General features: G+C 42.4%; 1 protein-coding gene across 1 annotated transcript in view; it reads left to right on the top strand.

The window, feature by feature from the left end:
- The first annotated feature begins 911 nt into the window (after positions 1–911).
- Positions 912–26987, top strand: part of LOC120524954 (heme transporter hrg1-A-like) — a 69849-nt gene continuing 43773 nt past the window's right edge. Inside the window, exon 1 of the mRNA XM_039746858.1 lies at positions 912–1597. Within this exon, the coding sequence (XP_039602792.1) occupies positions 1468–1597 (130 nt within the window). The 5' untranslated portion in view covers positions 912–1467. The remainder of the gene's footprint in view (positions 1598–26987) is intronic.

Genomic DNA, 26987 nt, shown 5'->3' with positions numbered 1-26987 from the left:
GGTGATATCTATGCACACTCTGGATTTATAATTTTTTTTTGTTTGTTTTTATTATTGTTTATGTCGGAATAAAAAATATTTTCCACTTTCAAAGTGGTAGGCCTGTTGTGTAAACGGTGCAAATGGTGCTAACCTCCCCAAAAATCCATTTTAATTACAGGTTGTGATGCAACAAAACAGGTCAAACACTGATAGGGTTCAACACCTTCACAAAGCACCATAATCTGGTTGCAACCTTCAGCGTTCTGCCTCAATCCCACCTCGCAGTGTTTTAGATCTAATGGGGTCTGAACTGTAACCTGCAAACAAAGTGAGGCTAATATTAAGGATGCGCTTTTTTAAGCGTATTCAATGTATCAGCGATATTTTTCTCAATTAGACTGCTGCAATACATTTTACATCCGTTAATCTTATCCAGTCCAGATGTAATAAATGCAGATTCCTTTCCTGCATGATAAGGATAACAGCCATGCAATCTTTAATCTTGCCCATTATCAAACCCACGTTAATCCAATTGCCTCCAATAGTAGTGTAAGGCGGAAACAAGAACAAGCCTGAGCCGCAGCAACACACACAGTACACTTCGCTAAATGTAATTTCAAATGCCTGCACTTTTTAATAACTGCGTACGGATTATTAAAACTGAAAGGCGATATTCAACTGGCCAGCGTGATAGCAGCTCTGTCGCCGCGTCCAAAAATGAGACGAAACACGTGACGCACCAAACTTCAAGTTCAGCCCCACCCACAGTGTCGTTCCACTCGGTACGAGGCGTGGTTAAGTGACTCGTTTGGCCAATGAGAGGCCTCAGAACGGAGTGGCGGAGCTTTCTGCCTAAATGTGGCCCTACCATTGGTTGGCGAACACATCAGAGGCAGTTTTAGCATTCTATTCCAAACATGTTTGAAGAAGTCAGAAAACAGTCCTTGAAAGAGCAGCGCATTTCCGCTTTCTTGATTACCTTTACTTCTCTTAAAACTTCCCGAGCGATGTCAGCTCGCATCACTGCAGTATTGCACCGCCTTGTCTACACTTCTTTCTCTTTGTGAGGCATTGCAGCGACTACCCTAACTATGGCGCCAACCCCTAGGTCGAAGCTTCTCATCTAAACAAACCAGGGGGCTCCCGGATCGTTGTCTCTGCCCTCGAAAGGCGGGACCACATTCATAAGCAAATCAACGAGTACCTTCTCCGCTAAGATCTTCCCCCCGTTGGGCGGAGCTGCATCTCTCCGTTAACTGCTGTACAGTGTCTGATTCTGCACCTCCTACTGCTTCGCCGGAGGCTTCGTGACAGGCGGAGGTTGATCTCACTGTGCAGGCAGATCTTATCCTCTCGGCAGGCGAGCCAGGCTCTATCGGGCCGGAAGGGTGGACATCCCGCATACACCCTTGCAGTTATTATTTCGCGTCCCTGACATCACTTGACTCCAACACATCTATTTGTTTTTTGAGGAGATCTTCCCCCATGGGATTTAACCGGAGGTACCTGAGCGTTGGATATGCCGCCGTGGGAATAGCGGTGGGCTTCTCCGCCTTCCTCGCCTGGAACATAGCCTTCAAACAGCCGTGGACGGCAGCGATGGGGGGATTGTCAGGTAAGGTTGGCCTAGGAGATGCGCGATCCCAGTTGATTGCTGGGAACCAGTAAGCTATAGCTTCGATTTTTGCCAGGCCAGGGAGACGAGAAATTGGTTACATAAACTTGTCCACACGTGCCCGTGATGTTTCAATCGTAAACAAAATCGGCGGTTATGTTGTATAGTTTCACTTTATGATTAAAAAGAAAGCAAAACTATTGTCCTATATTATTCCGACATGATCTCGCTTCGTGTCGCGACAAACGGAGCTGTTCAGAGAGGTCAGCTCTGTCAGAGAACTGGGTGTCAGTCACCAGCTGGCACTCCAGTCCATCTGTCCCCAAAACCTTCCTGGTGCCAGCTGAGATGATGTGCCAGCTCATTTGCACCACACAATAGTAGAACTGTGGTACCCATCAGGTGGTCCACCAGTTTGGATGCTTCAGCATTCTGTCTGGCACCATTTGATCTTCCCAAAGCATCCATCTGGATCAGGGAATAGAAGAAGGTGTCAGCAGTTGGTACTTCAGTTCCAGTATCTCATGATCCTATCAGCCATCACATCTGCAGTTCTTTTTAAGCCACCAGTACCAAAGGGCATCTTGCACTACAGCTTCTTTTAAAGAGTTTATCTTTTTTCAAGAAATGTTTCTGATTTCTGGCAGAGGTAGATAGTGTCAACAGGTAACCCCACATTTTCTGCATCTCAGAAACATTTCTACCATCATTTTAGGCATTTTGTTAGTCCGCCTTATAGAATTTGTTTAGCCCTTCTTGAAATGTATCTGACACCAGTTAATCTGTTCCATCTCCATTAGGTACTTGTACAAAAATGCCCACAGGTGGCATTAAAACTTATCTCTCCTGAAAGGCTGTCTGGCACTAATCTGTCCTACTGTAGAGCTGAAGGTGGCAGTCCGGTTCAGTTTATCTGAACCAAAGAGCAATAGAGTTGCTGAATCTTTTAGGTTTGACCATGCCAGAAAAAAAATAAGTTGAAACCAATTTGGTCATAGGAGCAGTTCAGCACCATTAGAACTAATAGAGCTATGAAATATGTTTATATGTGGGACTCCAGAGTATGCGCCCCAGAAACCTGTGTGACGTTCTATCTGTGTCAGAGGACAGTCATATTACAGCATATAATCATGATACCATCGGAGCCATCCATTGTCAGAAATGTGTTATTCCAGCAATATCTGTCACAAGGCAGGATCCAATCCTTAGGACTCAGACTTATATTTGTGGCACTGGTGCTAACTTAATATTAACTGGAGACCAGTTGAGCTGCGCCACATAAGCAGGTGACCCTCCAGTTCATTTGTCCCAAATATCTAAGTGACACCAGTTGAACTGTTTTCTAACTCCATCTGCATCTGAGACCGTTATAACTGCAGGATGTAGTGGCAGGTGGCACATCAGCCTGCCTCTCTCAGAAGCCTGTTTGTCACCACTTGAGCTACGGCTGTAATCAATCTCCATTACAGCCACATGTTTACAGCCATAGATTAGCTGCAATGGCATGCAAGAAGAAATATACTTTTGATATGGCAGGATTGTACAGTTCCAAGTACATTTCGTTTCCACATCTGTTTTCTTCAGGGAAGAAGGCACCTGACTTGAGCCTGGGCAGTGCCAGATGCCAGGCCAAAATCAATTGTAGGTCGAGCGAAGGGAATTGTCTTTAAGCTGCTTTAGCTTCAAACTGAGCCATGCTTGATCTGAAAGAGCTCCCTGTGCCCGGAATAGTGGGTACAGTCATTTCGGGGCCATGAATTTTGTGAACTGACACATATTTATCCATCCATCCATCCCGCTATATCTTAACTACAGGGTCATGGGGGTCTGCTGGAGCCAATCCCAGCCAACACAGGGCGCAAGGCAGGAAACAAACCTCGGGCAGGGCGCCAGCCCACCGCAGGGCACACACTAAGGATAATTTAGGATTGCCAATCCACCTAACCTGCATGTCTTTGGAAGGAAACCGGAGTACCCGGAGAAGACACATGCAGACACAGGGAGAACATGCAAACTCCACGCAGAGAGGACCCGGGAAGCGAACCCGGGTCTCCTTACTTCGAGGCAGCAGTGTTACTACTGTGCCACGGTGCCACCCCACACATATTTATGCTCATGAAATATAACATTGTGGATCAAAAAGGGGCAAGTCCTTGAAAAACACTTACATTTATATTAATGTATGCAATGTCTGCCCCACAGTAAAGAAAAACTGGTCATAGAAGAAGCAGATACACACTCTTCTTTCCTTTTTTGCACCTTCACTCATTCCAGCACTAGCAGCGGCTTACCTGCTTCCATTTTATTGAAGGTGGTCTCTGCCAAGTAATGGGGTACCTGAAGTCACCTACCCTAGAGCCCGATCAGTTGGCGCCTAATGCTCCTCAAAACCTGGCTGTGAATTTTTTTTTTGTTTCTGGCTGTATAACATTTCTTTTATATAGTGCCTTTCATTGTTGGCTAGCTAAACCTGTGAAACCAAAGCCTTAGATTATAACATAACATTGTAAAAAAATCCATTTAGTCTGATTAATGGGTTACAGGGGGTGGGAGTGTAACCTGTCAGCATTAGGTGCAAGGATAGAACTAGCTGGGTGTAGGATGCCAGTGTGTCTCAAGTCATACTGGGCCAATTTAGAGCCCCCACTTAATCCATTATGCATTTCTTTGCGATATATGAGGAAAACCAAAGTACCCCAGAGGTAAAAAAAAAAATTAAAGATAAGGGGAGAGCCTAGAAACCCACACTCAGTCTCATTGACTTCTACGGCACCAGCCTCAGATTATAAACATTGACATGATGTCCGGTAGCTGGCCTGTCACAAGCATGATGTACCCTGAAGGGGACTAATTTGAGGTGAACGTGTGGCTGGAATCAACTTGGCTGTCCCACTTGTCTAGTAGGGCGGCATGATGGCGCAGTGAGTAGCGCTGCTGCCTCGCAGTTAGGAGACCCAGGTTCGCTTCTTGGGTCCTCCCTGCCTGAAGTTTGCATGTTCTCCCCATTTCTGTGTGAGTTTCCTCCCACAGTCCAAAGACATGCAGGTTAGGTGCATTGGCGATCCTAAATTGTCCCTAGTGTATGCTTGGTGTGTGGGTGTTCCCTGAGGTGGGCTGGCACCCTGCCCAGGGTTTATTCCTGCCTTGCGCCCTGTGCTGTCTGGGATTGGCTCCATTTTCTGACAAACCTTTCACCTAACATGATCTCAAAATAATGGCCACTTAGTATCAAATGTCAATAGGGTGTTTTGCTTTGTTGGTGGCCTGATCTGGGAAAAGAGCACCGGTCTTGGCCGTCCATTTCCTGACGTCTGTACAACATGTCTTGAAAGAAGACAGATGGCATTGTGGATGACTGTAATTCTCATGTGACAGGACACAGGTGTCCGTGTCCTTGTCCTTACACTTGACTCGTTGGATCTCCCCTTACACACAGGCTGTGACGTGAGTGCAGTGCTTCGAGGAGCTTCCTGTGCGTTGTCTGCTTTTCATCTGTGTGCAGGAACGTAGGGGCTGTGGTGGTTGGGTACTCTGTAAACCGATTTTCCATCTTGATGTAATTGTGAAAATTCGCTTCCTCAGGCGACCCACTTAATGCTACACCTGCATATGTCAGATGATGGTGGATTTCTTCATTCAACTGACTTCTGTGGTATTGCCTCATGTTTTGCCGAATCCACTTGTGAATTCTGATCAATAGAGACGGGCCCTGTACTTTGGCAGTTTATTAATGGAGTACTTGGGTCTAATACCAAGAAGACCAAGGTCCAGGGTTCTCCTTAGATAAAGATATTAATGATTACCTCAAGTTCTATTTCTAAAGGAGTACTGACAATGAAAGTATTGGCACATGGAAGCTCCATAACAGTTGCTGCTGTCTAAAGATAACTGCTTGTTCATTAACTGGGCCGCATTTCATTCTGAACAGGGCACCTCGCATTATCATCAAGAGCATACAGACACCAAAATATATAACAACAGCCAAGGTCCAGTGGGCCACTGATCAAATAATAGCATAGGACAGCTAAGGAAACACCAGTGTGGACAAAATAAACCTCCAGTCGTCCCCTATAAAGGTTTCATTTCCCTTTCCTCTGTAGCCACCAGCTCATCAGCATGGCTGCTCATTTGCGATTGGCTCATTTGGGGTTTCTATGACTTTTGCTATTGGTTTATGGTTTTGTGGTTGGTGGTATGTGCTGCATTATGAGCTGGCTCTCTGTAAATGGTAAAAAGTTCTTTTTTTATTCTGCTTTTATATATTAGGCAGCCATTGTGGCTGGCCATGTCATTAGCATTGCTGCACCAGGGGACGGGGTTCAAATCCTGAGAGGGTCGCCATCTCTGTGGTGTTGTTACATGCTCTCCCTTTTCCTCTGGATTTCCAACCACATCATAAAATGTGCAAGTTAGGTTGTCTGGTGACTGTAATTTGGCCCAGCAGGAATGGGTTTGGGTGGGACCTGTGATAGACTGGTGGATAATCTTGTTCCAGCGACCCTTAATTGCAGCCGATATATCATGGCCTCCCAATTTACTAGTTACTTAGCTTGTAATAAGCCTGTTGTTCATTTTGAGTTTCTGTGAAGTGCTTTGTTTCTTGCAGTTAAAATGCTTTTGAGAAATTATGCTGACCTATTAGCAAATCCAGGTAAGAATAATTAACATTAACATTTTGAACTTGAGGTGCAAGTTAAGTCGTATCGAATTGAGCCAGTCGAAACGCGACATACGAGAGAACTTGTATCTCATGACCCTTAATTGCATTTGGAAATAGATGTCTGGTTGTGACGTTGGTATTCTGACAGGACCGTCTTAACGCAGGGGCACGCTGGGCAATTGCCAGGGAGCCCCATGGTGCAATCGTGTATTTCAAAGCTCATGTTATATTGCTCAAACATTTGTGTTGATTAATCTTTGCTGTTTTTTAATGTTTAAACACTGACTTTGTTGGAAGTACCTGTGACAGGGGCTTGGTGTCCTTACCCAGCGGGGACGCCCCTGCACACTATATTCAGGGGGAGCAGCCATGGACATTGCAATACCTTCCCCTGAACGCTAGTTGGCCACCACCCTGGGGTGGAACAGAGCCTCAGGTTCCCGCAGGGCATCTTGGGAATTGGAGTTGGGTGCAAGCCCTGTTGGGTCCCACAGGTACCGCCAGGGGGCACTGTATTTGGGACTCCTGAGCCTGTGTGGGCAACCAATTCGTCAAACCCAGAAGTACAGCCGCAAAATAGGGATCAAGCACCTGGAGCACTTCCGGGTGAACTATAAAGAGTCAGGGGCCAGAGTTGGGTGGAAGGAGGATGAAGCTTGGTGAGGAGTGGTGGAGAAGGAATAAGAGAATTATGTTACTGTGTGTTTGGGACTATGTTGTGTTTGTGGGTACGGGGAAGGCGTAGCCCACAGACGAAGAAAATTAATTTTATTTAATTTTACCCATGCCTCTCGTGTCTAATCTATGTGGGGTCGGGTGCTATATAGCGTCTTTCTTACAACCAATACAATAAATATATGTTTAATTTTATCAACCACTAGCTGAAATACCCAGCGTTGTCCAGGAGGAAAAAACAGTGCTTTTTTTTTTTAATTGTTTGAGAAAAACATAATTAAAAAACCCACAACTTTAACAATAAAAATAAATTAACAAACAATAAAGACTCACTAATGTCCTTGTCTTGTGGTCTTGTATGTATGTTATCATCCAGTTTATACTAACTGTGTAAGCCGATCCTAGAAAGTATTGAAATCATCAGAACTACTCTGGGCATCTCTCTGCTAGAAGGATTCATGTTGCCGACGTGCTCGCATTGTTTGTGCACTAGCAGCTAAGCGACTGTCTTTCTTAGGAGGTTTCCTTTTGCCGGTGTGCGGTAGGGCTGTGCGATATGACCAAAATCTTATATCCCGATATTTCATTTCATATCCCGATATCACGATATAGTACATTTTCTTTGTATTCAGTGAATAGTTTATATAATCACCACTCCTTTTTTTCATTTAAATTAAAAAAATCAAAAATGAGAAGTACTCAACTTGTAATTATTTCTGTTCTTTTATTTAGAACATTTGAGCAAATGTTTGACTTAGAATGTAAACATAAAATGTTAATGTATCAAATATAAAACACTTTTCAAAAACAAATTACTAAAGGCCCAATATAAAATACTGCTATATAAAATGCCTGACATAAACAAAATGTGAACTGTAGCAGCAATAACTCTCACAACATATATTAAATATAAAAGGATCAAAGCACTAACAACTAAACTATATAAGGCCAATAAACCCTTTAAACAAAATAAATACAAGTCTAACATTAACTGTCAAAACCAAATGTAAACATTGTACTTCAAACTGTAGCAGCAATAAGGCTTACGACAAAAATATATTAAATATATAATCCATCCATCCATTTTCTAACCCGCTGAATCCGAATACAGGGTCACGGGGGTCTGCTGGAGCCAATCCCAGCCAACACAGGGCACAAGGCAGGAACCAATCCTGGGCAGGGTGCCAACCCACCGCAGGACACACACAAACAGCACACACCAGGGCCAATTTAGAATCGCCAATCCACCTAACCTGCATGTCTTTTGACTGTGGGAGGAAACCGGAGCGCCCGGAGGAAACCCACGCAGACACGGGGAGAACATGCAAACTCTACACAGGGAGGACCCTGGAAGCGAACTCGGGTCTCCTAACTGCGAGGCAGCAGCGCTACCACTGCGCCACCGTGCCGCCCTTAAAAATATAATATTAAATATAATGTTTTTTAGGCTACATTCTAGTAAAATGTTAATTTGCACATCGTAGTGTGGCAAATCTCCGTTAATGAGTTACAGCTGATCGCCCGTGCGTGGGACTGGACGGTGCTAACGTGTTGATGCCGTCCAGCCCCAAGCACGGGGCGATCCGCGGTAACGAGATTTGCCGTGTTAATGCAGTTGTGGCGTAAACGTAATTTTAACAAGATTAACGCTGACAGCAAACGCTGCAGGGAAAATTATGCCTTAAGCAAATTGTTTTGGTAGCAATTAATCTTCCAAGCTTTTAACACGCTCGTTTAAATAGTACCTTTACAACTGTAATATCCTACGTGGCCTGCCTCTCAGTTGTAAACTCTCTGCATGCTCGCTCACGTGCTTTTTGCGGAGGTGATAGAAGAGGTTTGTCGTGTTGGAGTCTGTGGTAGCGATCGGTTTGCAGCATAATTTGCACAGTACCGTTTTCTGGTCCGTGTCAGACTCTTCAAATCCAAACCATCTCCATACTACAGAGGTAGCCCCTCGTTTAGGAACAAGGTCCTTCTGTGTGGAGCTACCTGGTGTTGCCTCGTCTTCATCAGCCATGCTAGTGTGTCTGCATCCACGTGGTGGCCATCAAAACAATGAAAAAAATATTGCCGTAAACAGTTTATTTTGCGACACCACGAAACAAACGATAGCGTAATGTGCAGCGATAGACGTTTTCATATTGTCATCCGATATATATCGTTATATCGAACAGCCCTAGTGTGCGGGCCTCGCTTGCGTGTCTTCGGAGCTGGAGCCCTCACCCCAACTCTACGTCTCACTTCCGGGCCGGACAGACACAAACACTTGCACGCGTAGAACTCTATTTAATTTGAAAAGCAACAGGGGCGTGCGGTGGCGCTCAGACATAAAGAATGCTGACAGTCACCTGCAGTTCACCCTCTGGTGGTCTTCCCAAGCGTCACCTGGATGATAACATGCATACAAGACTGTAAGATCACACCCAGAAGGGGGTGGGTTAGGGTTGATTTCACCCTACAGTATTTTTAGTCGACCCTAAGTTTCATGAATATCGCTCCAGCCGTTCGGGCGTGATGCTGGAACGTACATACATACACACACATGTTGACATTTATATATATAAATTTACATTTTTATTCCTGTGAGTGGTTGTGTAGGTAGGGGCCTCAGTGCACTGCTTTGCCCCGGGGGCCTATATTGCTGTTAAGACGGCCCAATTATCATCCTCTCACCCACTTACCTTTTCTGTCTGAAGTTCTTGAACATGTCATGGCCTCCCAACTCACTAGTTTCTTACCTTGTAATAAGCTGATGGAAAACGTCCAGTATGGTTTGAGAGCACAGCACAGCTCCTCTGATTCTGGTAACTAATGATGTGCTTGTAGCAGCAGATACTGGGCAATCCCGCATGTTAATTCATTTAGATCTCAGTGCAGCATTTGATACAGTCAAGCATGATAATAGAGGTGCATCTCAATAAATTAGAACATCATTGAAAAGTGAATTTATTTCAGTAATGCAATTCAAACAGTGAAACTCATATATTAGATAGATTCATTACACACAGAGTGATATATTTCAAGCGTTTATTTCGTTTCATTTTACTGTTTAAGGCTTATAGCTAATGAAAACTCAAAATTCAGTATCTCAGAAAATTAGAATATTGTGAAAAAGTTCAATATTGTCAAGTCGTGGTGTCCCACTCCACTCAGCTAATTGACCCAAAACACCAGCAAAGGGGTCCTGAGCCTTGAAATGGTCTCTTAGTCTGGTTCAGTAGGCCACACAATCAGACTGCTGAGTTGACAGTCGTCTAGAAGACAGACAGCCATTGAGACCCTCCACAAGGAGGCTAAGCCACAAAGGGGCAGCTGGCTGATCACAGAGTGACGTATCCAAGCAGATTAATGGAGTGTTGAGTGGACGGAAAAAATGGGGCAGAAATCGGTGCACAAGCAACAGGCAGAACCGCAGCCTTGAGAGGATCGTGAAACACAGCCCAGTCAAGAATTTGGGGGAGATTTCCAAGGAGTGGACCACAGCTGGAGTCAGTGCATCAAGAGACACCACACACAGGGACGTGGGCTACAACTGTCTCTACATTCTTGGTGTCAAGCCACTCCTGAACCAGAGATAACATCTTATCTGGGCCAAGGAGAAAATGGACTGGACTGTACAGCTCAATGGTCCAAAGTCCTCTTTTCAGATGAAAGTCCATTTTGCATTTCATTTGGAAATCGAGGTCCCAGGGTCTGGAGGAAGAGTGGAGAGGCACAGAATCCAAGTTGCTTGAGGTCCAGTGTAGTCAGTGATGATTTGGGGAGCCATGTCATCTGCTGGTGTTGGTCCACTGTGTTTTATCAAGTCCAGAGTCACCACGGCCATCTACCAGCTCTTCATGCTTCCCTCTGCTGACAAGCTTTATGGAAATGCTGATTTAATTTTCCAGCAGGACTTGGCACCTGCCCACACTGCCAAAAATACCAATACCTGGTTTAATGACCATGGTATCACTGTGCTTGATTGGCCAGCAAACTCGCCTGACCTAAACCCCATAGAGAATCTAGCAAGAGGAAGATGAGAGACACTAGAGCCAACAATACAGACGAGATGAAGCATCCTGTACTTCCATAACACCTTGGCAGTGCCACAGACTGATCGCCTCTATGCTACGCCTCATTCATGCAAAAAGAGCCCTGACCAAGTATTGAGTATGTACATGAACATACTTTTCAGTAGGCCAACATTTCTGTATTACATTTTTTTATTGGTCTTATGTAATATTCTCATTTTTTTGAGATACTAAATGTTAAGTTTTCATTACCTGTAGGCCATAATCAGCAAAATGAAAAGAAATAAAAACTTGAAATATATCACTCTGTGTGTAATGAATCTATATAATATAGGAGGTTCACTTTCTGAAGTACTGAAATAAATGAACTTTTCGATGATATTCTAATTTATTGAGATGCACCTGTATGTACAGTCCAAAATGGAGAATATTCTTAGTATATCTGGTGACCACAACAATTAAAAACACACAAGGAATTCCTCAATGGACTTTAATGGGCCCTGTTTTTTGACACAAGCCTTGACTACCTAAAAAGACAAAAAAAGAATTGTCCACCTACCAAAAATACCTTGTTGGGAAAAAAATGAAATAAATCTTTGGAAAGGCAATTCAGAGGGAGAGAGAGAGAGAGACGCCCTTTCCAGGTAGATTGGGTGTGCAATGAGTTTCAAAAAACGGAGTAAAGATAATACACAAAACCGAACACAACGCCAGAGCTAGACGGGTAACCTATTATGGCCATCTCTGCTCTGCTCCGCTGGCTTCCGTAAGAAGACACTGGCAGTGCCATATCTTAGCTGTATCACTGGCATCTGGGTCCTATTAATCTTTGTCTTGAGAAAATACCTCTAATGTGTTTAGTGAAAACTTGAAGCCTTTCCCCGTTTCATTTGCACATCGTTGAGCCGCTGCGTTAACTTCGTTTTATCGTTGTGTCTCTTCTTCGGTGTCATTACCACGATGTCATTGTTGTTGTGTGGTGGCGTTTTCTGCACACAGTGAGAAGTGAGGTGCATGCAAGAGTCAAAAAAATGTAAAAGTGCCTGCCTGCGCCATCTAGTGGCTGTGTTTGAGCGTGAGCAGAGCAGACTGCTCCATTTATGACTAATGCATAGACCAGGGGTCTTCAACTAAAATCTATCGAGGTCCAGTCAGAGAAAATTTCTTGAAGCAAAGGTCCGGTCCGTCTGAAGATCATGTTGTCTAACTATTTAGTATCATGTCTATTTAAGTAGCCTAGTAGTTGTATCAACATCTGCATGTAATTAATACTAGACTTTCAAATCAAATTAGTTTAGTACAATTCATAATCCTTTTGACAATATTTTTTTTCAAACACAGAACTGAACATTTATGTATGACTGCAAATATGTACTTTTTTGTTCTGTCAGTGTATAATTTCTTCTTTAATTTAATAAACAAAAGTAGGGCTGCACTTCAAAATAAGACAAAAATAAATTATGAAAACTGTGCATGCTTAAATAAAGTGCTAAACTTCAGAAGAATACAAAAGGAATGGAGAAAAAGCTTAACATTTCCCCTTTTCTGTTTCACATTTTGACTCAAGTCTCAACCAATTTCACAGATAAAAAATCTCAACACATCTTAACAATGTAACAGGTTTAAATGCCCATTTTCTTCCCCTCTTATATTCATTGCCACACTTTTTTGCTCAGTGAGAGAATTGAGCTCTAGCTTGTCCTGCCAGGGTTTTAAACCTGGGCTTGAATGGAGTCAGAGTCATTCTCATAGACACAGTCTCACAGTATCTCTCAGTAGTCTTTATTTTTATCGCTACATTTCTTTCGAACGTTTCGGTTCCTGACCTTGCCTCTAACACACGTTTCACTATCTTTCTTCTTTTCGACCGTATCTCTGAAAAATCCCTCCTCTGTTTGCGTACATGGATTCGTAAAACAACGTTCACCGACTAGAATCCGCAGACTTGATTGGATGAGAGGTATCACGTGAAATGGCTTAGCGCGTATACTGTGTATTTCCTCACCATTACTGTAAAGATTACAAAAGCTGCGCCGGATAAAAATAGAAGCGCCCCATCATGTTTAAATGATAACCTTTTGTTTTGGCTGTAAGTCAAGGTCCGTATGAGACAGCTTTGCGGTCCGGATGCGGACCGAGGTCCGCCTGTTAGTGACCTCTGGCATAGACCAACACTGCAGCGTCTCAATAATAAATGGTCCAGCAGTATAATGTGTTAAAGATGGGAATGACTTTAACGCTAAATGCAGCTTCTACACTTTGGACTGTTTGGGTTTCAAACCCAAAGACAAAGCAGGGTTGCTTCAAAAAAAACAAAACAGTTGCCTTTAAATTGTCAAATACGAGCAATTTGTGGACACACTTTGAAACACAACCACCCTGATTGCTTTGTCCCATTGATGCCCTCCATTTCTTCACCATCGACCTCACCATCCACGTTCACACTTTTGAAAAGTATTGTGGCTTTGTTAGGATTCATTTTTATAAGCAGTTAAAACTTGTCTTCTATTTATTTCTTATTTATTGTTTACCGGTTTTGGTGAAGGGTTAGTTAGTTTAAATGATAAAAAAACGCAATTTTTTTAAATACTCTTTTGCATATTTTACAGGCTACTTTTGTGGGCAGCAGCAGTTTTAAGTAATATGGAGTCAGAATCTAAGAGGAAAAACGAGTGAAGGTCGAAACTGGGAGGATGAGATCCAAATAAACAAAGACCAGGACGTGAGGTGAAATTGTAAATCGAGGGATGTAGCAACAAAGTCAAAAACTGGAATATTTCACGTAGCCTAAGCCAAAATGCAAAATGAAAATCAAAGTCAAAGAACACAAAACAATTTGTAACCTGACATTACTGTATATGATGACATTATAGTTTCAGTTTTTTGTTGATTTGATATTCTTTGTTAATCCCTGAGAGAAAGCTGTCTTTCCGCATGATGTCTGAGGGACAGAGCAAGGGGTCATCCATTGTATAGATCCCCCAGAGCAATTTTCAGGTTAAGGGCCTTATTCAAGGGCCCAGCGGAATCAGCTCCCTGATGGGATTTGAACCGACAACCTTTCAGGTGCCAACACAGAACCTTAGCCTCAGAGCCACCACTCCACCCATTAGTCACCGTAACGGAGTGTATGACAGTGACCTTTATATTGTTGTGATAATTATGTCACCTGTTTTTACACTCCCAGACATCTTGCTTAGCAAGTACCTGGCATCCCTGCATTACCAACCACAAACAATGGCAGAGCCAATAGTAAAAAAACAAATTGGCACCTCGGGATGATGTACGGTATTTCAAAATGAATGTCTAAATCAAAACACGAGTATTAGATTCCTTGACCTCTGAAACCATGAAAACACTTCCTTCATTATTTTTAGAGGCAGTCAAAATAAGAAGAAGAAAAATAAAAAGCAAAGTCCAGATCACCATGATCACCGATGATGGTAATGAAACAATAAAATGTTTTTAAATAAATAATTGGTCGCAACGGTCCCTTAACCTACACAGCAAATTCTCTCCTATGTAACTGTTTACCATTTGTAATTGGACACGCGTCGTTCCCAAGGATTATTGTGAGCAATGTGGTCAGGAGATGAAAAGGAAGCCAAACGACCAGGTCAAAAGATAGGGTCAAATTCCACTTTAGAGAATTAGTCCAGTGGATCGAGGCTGTTATTTTAAAATGAGTTCATCAAGAACACGGTGACACAGTTGGAAACATGTGAAGGGGAAATTTTGCGCAAACATTAGGAAGATTTTCTTCATACACTTGGAGTAAGTGACCAAGTCATGTGGCAGACAGTAGGACTTTAGGGACCTTCCAGACTCCACTTGATGTTACCTTGGAGGAATTGAGTGGATAAGACTGGCGAGCTTTGTTGGGCTAAATGGCCTGTTTATGTCTAAATCTTTCTAATTTTCTAAAACATCAGGAGTGAGGAGTCCAATCCACGAAAACAATCAGAACCTAGTGATTATTGCCAAGGGGAAAAAAATAAAGAAAAGGTCAAACCCAGAGACAAGTCATAAAAATGACAATTCTATCATCAGGACCTGTTTGAATAAGAAAATAACCGAGGGCATAAAGTGGTCCTCGCCTCGCATCTTGTGATGTCAGAAACGTGATATGACCAAATTCAAGATGGCATTGCACCAATAAAATACAACATTATCAAGCCAGTCATGAGTTTGACTTTGGAAATGAAACGTACAATTATACAAACCCATAAAACAAGCAAAAATGTATGTATATAACAATACTATTTATGCAATTTCTGCATTTTTTGTTAGTTATTAAGAAGTGAGGTCATGATTAGTGAGCAGCAGTATGGTTTCATGCCATGTTTGCTCTGAGGATGTTGATGGAGAAGTATGGAGGAGGTCAGAAGGAGTTGCATTTTGTCTTTGTGGAACTGGAGACAGCATATGACAGGGTGCCTCGAGAGAAGCTGTGGTATTGTATGAGGAAGTCGGGGGTGGCAGAGAAGTATGTAAGAGTTGTACAGGATAAGTACAAGGGAAGTGTGACAGTGGTGAGGTCTGTGGTAGGAGTGACGGATGAAATCAACGTGGAGGTGGGATTACATCAGGGATCGGCTCTGAGCTCTTTCTTATTTGCAAGGGTGATGGACAGGTTGACAGATGAGATTAGACAGGAGTTCCCGTGGCCTATGATGTTTTCTGATGACATCTGTAGCAAGAGTAGTGAGCAGGTTGAGGAGACCCTGGAGAGGTGGAGATATGCTGTAGGGAGGAGAGGAATGAAGGTCAGTAGGAACAAGAGAAAATACATGTGTGTAAATGAGAGGGAGGTCAGAGGAATGTTGAGGATGCAGGGAGTAGATTTGATGAAGGTGGATGAGTTTAAATACTTGGAATCAACAGTACAGAGTTATGGGGATTGTGGAAGAGAGGTGAAAAAGAGAGTACAGGCAGGGTGGAATGGGTGGAGAAGAGTGTCAGGAGTGATTTGTGACAGACGGGTATCAGCAAGAGTGAAAGGGAAGATCTACAGGATGGTAGTGAGACCAGCGATGTTGTATGGGTTGGAGACGGTGGCACTGACCAGAAAGCAGGAGACAGAGATGGAGGTGGTAGAGTTAAAGATGTTAAGATTTGCATTGGGGTGACGAGAATGGACAGGATTAGGAATGAGTACATTAGAGGGTCAGCTCAGGTAGGACAGTTGAGAGAGAAAGTCAGAGAGGCTAGGTTGCTGGGTGTAATGAGAGAAGGTTGTTAAGGATAAAGCTGCCAGGTAAGAGGAAAATGGAAGACCTAAGAGGAGGTTTATGGATGTGGTGAGAGAGGACATTCAGGAGATGGGTGTAACAGAACAAAATGCAGAGGACAGGACGATATGAAAGAAGATGATCCACTGTGCCAACCCCTATCAGTAGCAGCCAAAAGAAGAAGAAGAAGAAGATTCAAACAAGATACACCTTTAGCTCTGAGATATATCAACACCTTGGGATGAGCTCTGTGAATTGACGGAAGTTGGTTCAGTGGTTAGATGTTTGGTGAAATAATGAATTATATACAGAGTTCTATTCTTATTCCAGCAGATGTGCAGGCATTAATGCTGAGCTAAACAACATAAAAACCTCAAGCTTGCAGCAGAAGATTCAAGTTGATTAGTTTTAGTTTTTTTGTTCATTTTTGTTGCTCTGCAGGGTGGCACAATGGCCAGTGCCACTTCCTAACAGACTTAGGATCATAGGTTTGCATCTACCAGTCTGTTCTTTGTTTCACCTTATTCAATTGCTTCTATTAGGAATTTGATAGTTTTCACATACCCCTTAGGGTCAGAGCACAGGGTCAGCCATTGTACAGCACCTCTGGAGCAATTGCAGGTTGGGGGCCTTTCTCAAGGGCCCAGCAGAGTAGGATCCCTTTTTTTGCAGTAACAGGGATTTGGACCAGCAACCTTCCAGATACCAGCGCAGATCCTTAGCCTCAGAGCCACCACTCCACCCTGATATTTTTACACTATGTACTCCTGTGTTCCTCCCATTTCTTAAAAACGTGCATTTGATCTTGTGCAGCGACTCCAGTTTGACTCGGAGTGATTGTGTGCTTGAGTGGACCCTCCGATGGATCAGTAGCTCATTGGCTGGTTCCTGCCTTGCTGTCGGGGTATGTTCTGTCTTCCCCAGACACCTGAATTTGATTAGGTGGGCTTGAGAATGAGGCGAGGTGAGGTGAGATGTTCCTGTTCTGCTTTATCACTAAAATGGAATCTGCTCGATGAGCCCAATGGGTCTACACATATAAGGAATTTGACTCGTTGGGTGCTTACATTTTCATTTGTTTGCTTAACAAATACTTTTTTCCAAAGTGACTTACAAAAGAGATCAACATATTGAAGTAACATCAGTCTGGGAGCTGCTTACAATACACATAACACAACCATTATAAGAAAATTTACAGAGATTATCGTTCAAGTACTAAATACCAACAATTCTTAACACAGTCTAATGCCCACTGTGACCCTCTGTGGACTGTTAGGAACAGATCAGCATATTTTGGGGAAGTAACGGTTTTTATGCTGCATTTGTTTTAACCTTCAGTGCCCTCTGACTGGCCTGAGAAGTGTCAGCGGTGATCTCGTCTGCACGCTTACACCACCACTGCCGTTAAGAGGCCCAGCCCACAGAAGTTTAACTTTTTTCCATTCTGAAGTTTGTGTTGCTTTTTGTGACATGTGTCATGTTTTATGTTTTCAGGCATTATTAGGGTGGCACAGAAGTGAGTTAGCACTGCTGCCTCACACCTAGAACATTAGACCAGTTGTGACGAGGACTGGCCACTTAGCTCAACAAGCGTGTCCATTGTATTCACATTGACTCTCCAATATTACATCAAGTCGAAATTTGAAGGACCTTGAAGTTGTGCTGTCAGCATGTTTTCATGAATATGGCTGCCAATTCTTTAAAAACTCATATCAATTCCTTCTCTGTTCTTGTAATGCCGAACAACAGAGAGCACACGCAGCCCCTGCAACGACACATCGCCACGTTTACCATTCGTCCTCTGATGCCATTGAATGCCAATGTGTAATCTAATGCTACAGAAAGGGTTTTCCCTTGACTCTCAGATTAACGAGAAGACCTTGATCTCTCCAGTTCAAAATCACCGGCACTACATTGAGCACCACCATCATGAGGCATAGGATTGGTTTAGAAATGTGACACTCAGTGAGCCATCTAGTTGTTCCCACCCACTTTTAAACAAAATTCACTCATGGTTGTCTCCAAACGTAGATATTATATGTCTGGCTTCAGTGAGACTACTTCTTATTTGACAGCCCATTGAGTGATTGAGCCAACAATCTTTATGAGAATTAACTGGACTACTTCAGCCTTGGCATGCAGCGCTCTCTCTTCAAATAGCACGTAAAAATATCCTGGTGGAAAGGTTCTTGGCTGAGTGATATATCTTTTGTTGGCACATTGGATTATGAACAAGGAGCGCAGTAGAGGAGTACACTGCATAGTGCACCTTGGCCAGACGGCACCTCTTCTTTAGCCCAGGGATTCCACTTCAGATAGATAGATAGATAGATAGATCCACATTTTATGTTACAGCCTTATTCCAAAATGGATTAAATTCATTTTTTTCCTCAGAATTCTACACACAACACCCAATAATGACAACGTGAAAAAAGTTTACTTTTTTGCATTTATTAAAAATAAAAAAACTGAGAAATCACATGTACATAAGTATTCAGAGCCTTTCCTCAATACTTTGTTGATGCACCTTTGGCAGCAATTACAGCCTCAAGTCTTTTGAATATGATGCCACAAGCTTGGCACACCTATCCTTGGCCAGTTTCACCCATTCCTCTTTGCAGCACCTCTCAAGCTCCATCAGGTTGGATGGGAAGCGTCGCTGCACAGCCATTTTAAGATCTCTCCAGAGATGTTCAATCAGATTCAAGTCTTGTCTCTGTCTGGGCCACTCAAGGACATTCACAGAGTTGTCCTGAAGCCACTCCTTTGATATCTTGGCTGTGTGCTTAGGGTCGTTGTCCTGCTGAAAGATGAACTGTCACCCCAGTCTGAGGTCAAGAGCGCCCTGGAGCAGGTTTTCATCCAGGATGTCTCTGTACGTTGCTGCAGTCATCTTTCCCTTTATCCTGACTAGTCTCCCAGTTCCATCCCACAGCATGATGCTGCCACCACCATGCTTCACTGTAGGGATGGTATTGGCCTGGTGATGAGCGGTGCCTGGTTTCCTCCAAACGTGACGCCTGGCATTCACACCAAAGAGTTCAATCTTTGTCTCATCAGACCAGAGAATTTTGTTTCTCATGGTCTGAGAGTCCTTCAGGTGCCTTTTGGCAAACTCCAGGCGGGCTGCCATGTGCCTTTTACTAAGGAGTGGCATCCGTCTGGCCACTCTACCATACAGGCCTGATTGGTGGATTGCTACAGAGATGGTTGTCCTTCTGGAAGTTCTCCTCTCTCCACAGAGAACCTCTGGAGCTCTGACAGAGTGACCTTCGGGTTCTTGGTCACCTCCCTGACTAAGGTCCTTCTCCCCCGATCGCAAAGTTTAGATGGCCGGCCAGCTCTAGGAAGAGTCCTGGTGGTTTCGAACTTCTTCCACTTATGGATGATGGAGGCCACTGTGCTCATTGGGACCTTCAAAGCAGCAGAAATATTTCTGTAACCTTCCCCAGATTTGTGTCTCGAGCCAATCCTGTCTCGGAGGTCTACAGACAATTCCTTTGACTTCATGCTTGGTTTGTGCTCTGAAATGAACTGTCAACTGTGGGACCTTCTATAGACAGGTGTGTGCCTTTCCAAATCATGTCCAATCAACTGAATTGACCACAGGTGGACTCCAATTAAGCTGCAGAAACATCTCAAGGATGATCAGAGGAAACAGGATGCACCTGGGCTCAATTTGGAGCTTCATGGCAAAGGCTGTGAATACTTATGTACATGTGATTTCTCAATTTATTTCTTTTTAATAAATTTGCAAAAATCTCAAGTAAACTTTTTTCACGTCATTATGGGGTGTTGTGTGTAGAATTCTGAGGAAAAAAATAAATTTAATTCATTTTGGAATAAGGCTGTAACATAACAAAATGTGGATACTTTCCGGATGCACTGTAGATAGATACAAGAGGCACTATATAATAGATAGATAGATAGATAGATAGATAGATAGATAGATAGATAGATAGATAGATAGGAAAGGCACTATATAATAGATAGATAGATAGATAGATAGATAGATAGATAGATAGATAGATAGATAGATAGATAGACACTATATAATAGATAGATAGCATCCATCCATCCATTCATCCATCTTTTTGTCCCCAAGGCAAACATTAAATTGTTACTGAAGCTCCAATAATATATATAAGTATTACTGAAAATATAATAAAAACAAACAACAGCCTCCATACACACATGTTAGAATGGCTGCCTTGGCTAACAGAGAGCTGCAGCTGTCAATGCCAGTCTTGTAGGTGGCAGTAAGATGAGGTCAGACCTGCTCAGATTGTACCCCAGGTTTATATTTAAAAGCACTGATATTCAATAGAGCAGAATGTAGTAGTGGATTGCAACCGCTCTTATTCTTTGTGGGAAAAATTTGGCAATTCTATCCAGTTCCATATTTATCTGTAGTCTAGTTACGCTTGTGTGAATTTGTCTTGAAGTCACTTTCTGTTCTTTGTTTACGTGGCTGTAGCTGTGCTTATGCTGTATTCATAATTTTTTCAGTATTGTATTCTTATTTGCTTTTGTAATGTGCTTTGCTCACTGTTCAAATAAGGCTGTATTTATTCATGTTATATGGAGTCTGCATGCTCTTGCCCAGTGTGTCTGGGTTTTCCTGCCACATCTGTAAAATGAGCCCAGTAAATTTTTGGGCAGTTAAAAAATGGCCCCTTGTGGGAGTTGCTACCCCATCTAGGTTTTTACCGTGTATCCAAATGCTGCCAGGATAGGCCACTGTCTGCCCTGATTTGGAGTAAGAGAGTTTGAAAATGTTATTTTTCTGCCAAGAGTAGAAGCACAGCAGTGATGTCATGCTAAATAGAGCATCACATAAAGAAAACAAGCATGATTTATGATGCTTTACAAAAATAAGTCAAAATAAAAAAAAAACAAAAAAGAATCCATTGTAATTCTGTAAATGAAACAGACAGAATGCGATAAAGGGTTGAAGATCATTGTTTATAATGGCACTCAGTTTTGTCTTCATTCTCACCTCCTCCTGAAGAGCGTGACCTGTAACTGAGCCTGCCCTTTGAAAGAGCTTGTTAATTCGGTGGGCCTTTCATAAAGTGATGTTGGCAGCCCAGCACACCCCACTGGCCATCATAGAGTTGTAGCACATGAGCAGGATGTCACGGCCTACATTAAAGGAGTGCAGTCTCCTGATAAAAGTGTCCACTCTGCCCTTTCTTCTGTAGTTCCTCTCTGTTACAAGACCAATCCAACCTGTCACCGATGAGGACCCCCAAGTAGAACCCCAATTCCAAAAATGCTAGTACATTGTGTAAAATGTGAATTAAACAGAATGCAATGATTTGCAAATCTCATAAACCCATGTTTTTAGCTTTGTACAGGTAGAAGAAAACAGCTTAAACTCTGGTCCATCTGGGGTCTTGTTTAGATAATGGCTGAGAGATGGACTTTTTTCTAGCTGGGGGAAGTACAGGGACACTTGAAGTGACAGAATCTCACCTGGCTGAAGCACTCCATGGCTCGGCATTGAGCCGTATATCAACACGTAAGCCAGTGATTGAAGTCTGGGTGCAGTAAGGGCCACTGTGCATCTATGTTTTTTTTGTGTCGCGACCCAGTCTTAACACTTTTTAGAGTCTTTCAGTCCCATTCGTTATTGGTGAATTCCTGGACGATCATCTGTGCGGTGGTTTGTGCTTGAGGATGATCATCAGAGCAATGTCAATTGCTTTATCAACTAACCATGACTCACTTCGAAAACCATCCACAACCTTTTTCTTCTTTCGGCTGTTCCCGTTGGGGGTTGCAACAGCGGATCATCTTCTTCCATATCTTTCTGTCCTTTGTATCTTGTTCTCTACACCCATCTCCTGCATGGCTTCTCTCACCACATACATAAACCTCCTCTTAGGCCTTCCATTTTCCTCTTACCTGGCAGCTCTATCCTTAACAACCTTCTCTCCTTACATCCAGCAACCTAGCCTCTCTGACTTTCTCTCTCAACCATTCTACCTGAGCTGACCCTCTAATGTCCTCATCTCTAATCCTGTCCATCCCCGTTACACCCAATTCAAATCTTAATCACCTGCATGTCTCCTCTCACCACATCCATAAACCTTCTCTTAGGCCTTCCTCTTCTCCTCTTCCCTGTCAGCTCTATCCTTAGCACCCTTCTCTCATTATACCCAGCATCTCTCCTCTGCACTTGTCCAAACCAGCGCAATCTCGCCTTTTTGACTTGGTCTCCAAACTGTCCAACCTTAATTCAGTCCTTAATTTCCACTGATGTCATTGAGTATGCAATTCACCATTAAGATGAAATAATTCTGTTCGTTCTCCTCTATCAATGCCGTTGAGGATTTTGAAGACCCGATTAGGTCCCCATGCAGTCTCCTCTGCTCGAGATTACGCAGGTTTAATCCTCTTGAGTCTGTCAGAGTGGGACATGTCCTGCAGTTTTGGTAAGAATCTGGTTGTTCTCATTCCCAAAGGAATAAAAAATCTAAAATTAGATCTCCTTAATATCTTTTTAGTTTCTCGTAGATAACTTCTTCTTCTTCTTTCGGCTGGTCCCTTTAGGGCTTGCCTCAGTGGATCATCTTGTTCCATATCTTCCTGTCCTCTCCATTTTGTTCTGTCACCCCCATCACCTGTAAGTCCTCTCTCACCACATCCATAACCTTTTATTAGGCCTTCCTCTTTTCCTCTTGCCTGGCAGCTCTATCCTTAGCACCCTTCTCCCAATATACCCAACATCTCTCCTCTGTACATTTTCAAACCAACGTAATCTCGCCTCTTTGACTTCATTTCCTAAACCATCCAACCTAAGCTGACCCTCTAATGTGCTTTTGTTTTTTCACAACCCAATCTTACACTTTCTGGTGTTTTTGTGCCCCATTTGTTGTTGTTGAATTCCCAGCCGATTGACTGTGCGGTGGCTTGTGCTTGAGGATGATCATCAGAGCAGTGTCATTTGCTTAATCAACCCACAGTGACCCACTTCGTAAACCATCCATGACCCATTATCATTAAATACAACAGTAACTAGCGACCCAATGGCGGTAACCCATTAGGTAAAGTTTAAGAAACTCCGATCTAGACATATTCCAGGACTCCAAGCTCCGATGGTCTTGGAGATTACACACCTCCAGAAATGCAAGGAATTCAATGTTGAGTGCTGTGTAGCTTCATAAATGAAAGTCCACCCACTGAGCTTGGGAACACATGGAGAAGAGATGACCACGAGAAATGCATGGGTCTTGTGCTCAGTGTACTCTGGTTCCCATGTGCCACCTCAGATGTTAGTGACACAAGCTGACGTACACCCTGGGTGCTGTACAGGAGCTCACTCCTCAGACTCAGTGACTGTTTTGTTGACAGTTTGTACTTTGAGTTTGAAGGATTTGTTTTTTTCTCTGGAATCTGTTTAATCGAGCCCACGTATTGCCAAACTGCTGTTTGTGTCAGTTTAGGAGAGCCGCCCATTGAATTTTCGTCAAACATTAAAAAAAAAGGATTAGGAGAGAAGCCTGAGGCCTACTAGCAGCTCATCACAGTCGACTTCATGTCTGGGTTTCTGTTGTGATGAAGATAAAACTGATGAGTCACCAGGAGCTGGAGTTCACTGAAGCGCCAACTAACCTTTCCACCTGGAGATATTAGAAAACAGATTTGATAGCGGTTCAGTTACAAAGCAGTTCTGTGGGCGCAGAGGACTACCAGAGCAATGTCAATGTAGGCAACTGGCCACCATTTCCACACTCTGTGGTCCATGATGACAAAGAGGACGCTCAGAGTTTTTGCAGTTTTCACGCCAGGAAATTGGTAATGACATACATTTTTGTCTACATTTGTGCATGGCACTCGTGGCATTGCTGGGTTACGTTAACAAAGAGGAGAGTCAGAAGAGAGAAGAGAGTCAGGAGAGTCAGAATCAAAGAACAAGAGAGTGTGAGGGTAATGGCTGAATTACAAATCACATCCACTTGGAGCAGTCCAGGGTGCCTCATTTAATTATGGTCACTACATGCACCCGCTTGGACACATTAGGGCATTTTATGAGTGCCATGCCGGTGCCCCATGTTCAAATCATTTAGGAATTTGACTTCAGTGAGGAAGGCATTGCCCAAACAGATGTGACAACAGACATGTTACCTCCAGGTGTGTTTACCAGTCAGACGCTGATAGCTAAGTTGTGTCTGTGTGCCCCCTGTTCAAGGCTTGAGAAAGGCATAAAGTAATGCCCGCCGTCAAAGTCACGCTATAACATGAAGCTTGATCTGATAATGGAAAGAAGCAGCACTGTGGCCCAGTGGTTGGAACTTCTGCTTTACAAATGCAGGAATTAGGTTTCAAAATGCAGGGCAGATCATAGACTTTGTAGAGTTTTCATGTTCATTACCCTGACTTGGCTTCACAAATTATTGGTACTTTTTCAGCGACACTTTTCAGTGAGTCATATGGATCGATTTGTAGGCACGAGTGAATCAATTCAATGGAGCTCAGCAGGAGTGCTGTAGCGCATCGGTGATGTTGTCAGCATCTTTCATTCTGCTGGGAGATGTTTAAAGTGCCATGTGCAAGTACTGCAGGTCTAATATTCATGACTCTCATCCATTCACTTATGATTTTGTCGAGTTTGAGCCAAATCAATATCAGTGAACAAGAACTCTGTCACTGGTGATTCACCTGTTCATCATACAAATACATAACAGCACATTACATTTTAATTTATCAATTATTTGTTTTGTACAATTGGTTAATGGACACATTTTAAAAAGAATATATAAACATTATCTTCTTCTTTTGGCTGCTCCCATTAGGGGTTGCCACAGCAGATCATCTGTCCGCATATGGATTGGGCAAAGTTTTACACCGGATGCCCTTCCTGATGTAACCCTCCCCATTAATCTAATACTTGTATTTTTCTTTATATACAGAACATATCAACTACAAAAAGTGAACCATATAAAAATATTTTTCTAATTTCTATCAGTTATGTGCTTTCAGCTTTACTTTTATGCACACGTGCTTGTTCATTTGATTCATGAACTAAATTATTACACAACAACATTTATTTATGTAGCACATTTTCATACAAACAGTAGCTCAAAGTGCTTTACATAATAAAGAATAGAAAAATAAAAGACACAATAAGAAAACAAAATAAGTCAACATTAATTAACATAGAATAAGAGTAAGGTCCAATGGCCAGGGGGACAGAAAAAACAAAAAAAAAAAACTCCTGACGGCTGGAGAAAAAAATAAAATCTGTAGGGATTCCAGACCATTAGACTTCCCAGTCCCCTCTGGGCATTCTACCTAACATAAATGAAACAGTCCTCTTTGGATTTAGGGTTAGAATATTATTATTATAGAATTATAGAATATTAATATTAGCTGAGAATGAGTAGCACAATTCCTGTTCCTTTGATTTGCAAACCTGAACCTTTAGCTCAGAATGAGGTACTCGATTCTCATTCATTTAATTTGCTTTGTGAGTCACTACCCCGGAATGAAGAGCATGATTCTTGTTCATTTAATTTATGAACTGAATTATTACCCGAGAACAAGGAGCATGATTCTTGTTCATTGGACTTGCAAGACTAAATCATTAGCCCAGGACAAGGTACTCGATTCTCATTCATTTGATTCAAAAGCAAAATCATTACCTGAGAATGAGGAGCACGATTCTTGTTCATTTGATTTATGAACTGAATTATTACCTGAGAACGAGGATCCATGATTCTTGTTCATTTGATTCACAAACTGAATCATTACTCCAGAACAAAACAAAGTACTCAATTCTCATTGATTTGATTCACAAACTGAATCCTTACCCGAGAACGAGGAACTCAATTCTTGTTCATTGGATTTGCAAACTGAATAATTTGCCTAGAACAAGGTACTCAATTGTTATTCATTTGATTGCAAAACTGAATTATTACCCCAGAATGAGGTACACGATTCTCATTCATTTGATTCACAAGCTGAATCATTACCTGAGAATGAGGAACATGATTCCTGTTCATGTGGTTTGAAACCTAAATCATTACCCCAGAACGAGGAGAATGATTTTCGTTAATTTGGTTCACAAACTGAATCTTTATCCGAAAATAAGGAACACAATTTTTGTTCATTTGATTTGCAAACTGAATTATTAACCCAGAATGAGGTAAACGGTTCTTACTCATTTGATTCACAAATCGAATCACTGCCTGAGAATGAATAGCACAATTCTTGTTTATTTGATTCTCAAACTGAATTATTACCCCAGAACGAGGTACACAATTCTCATTAATTTGATTCACAAGCTGAATCATTACCTGAGAATGAGGAGAATGATTTTCTTTCATTTGGTTCACAAACTGAATCTTTATCCCAAAATGAGGAACGCAATTTTTGTTTTTTTTGATTCGCAAACTGAATTATTACCCCAGAATGAGGTACACGGTTCTTATTCATTTGATTCATAAGCTGAATCATTACCTTAGAATGAGGAACATGATTCTTGTTCATATGGTTTGAAACCTGAATCATTACCCCAGAACGAGGAGAATGATTTTCATCCATTTGGTTCACAAACTGAATCACTGCCCGAGAATGAATAGCACAATTCTTGTCCATTTGATTCTCAAACTGAATTATTACCCCAGAACGAGGTACACGATTGTCATTCATTTCATTGCAAAACTGAATTATTACCCTAGAATGAGGTACATGATTCTCATTAATTTGATTCACAAATGTTATCATTACCCGAGAACAAGTAGCACAATTCCTGTTCATTTGATTGACAAACCTGAACCACTACCACAAAATGAGGTAAA

This window comes from Polypterus senegalus, chromosome 3, assembly GCF_016835505.1.
Source record: "Polypterus senegalus isolate Bchr_013 chromosome 3, ASM1683550v1, whole genome shotgun sequence".
Classification (NCBI taxonomy): Eukaryota; Metazoa; Chordata; class Cladistia; order Polypteriformes; family Polypteridae; genus Polypterus; species Polypterus senegalus.
Note: the sequence above shows the minus strand (reverse complement) of the source record. Positions and strands in the feature narration are given on the sequence as shown.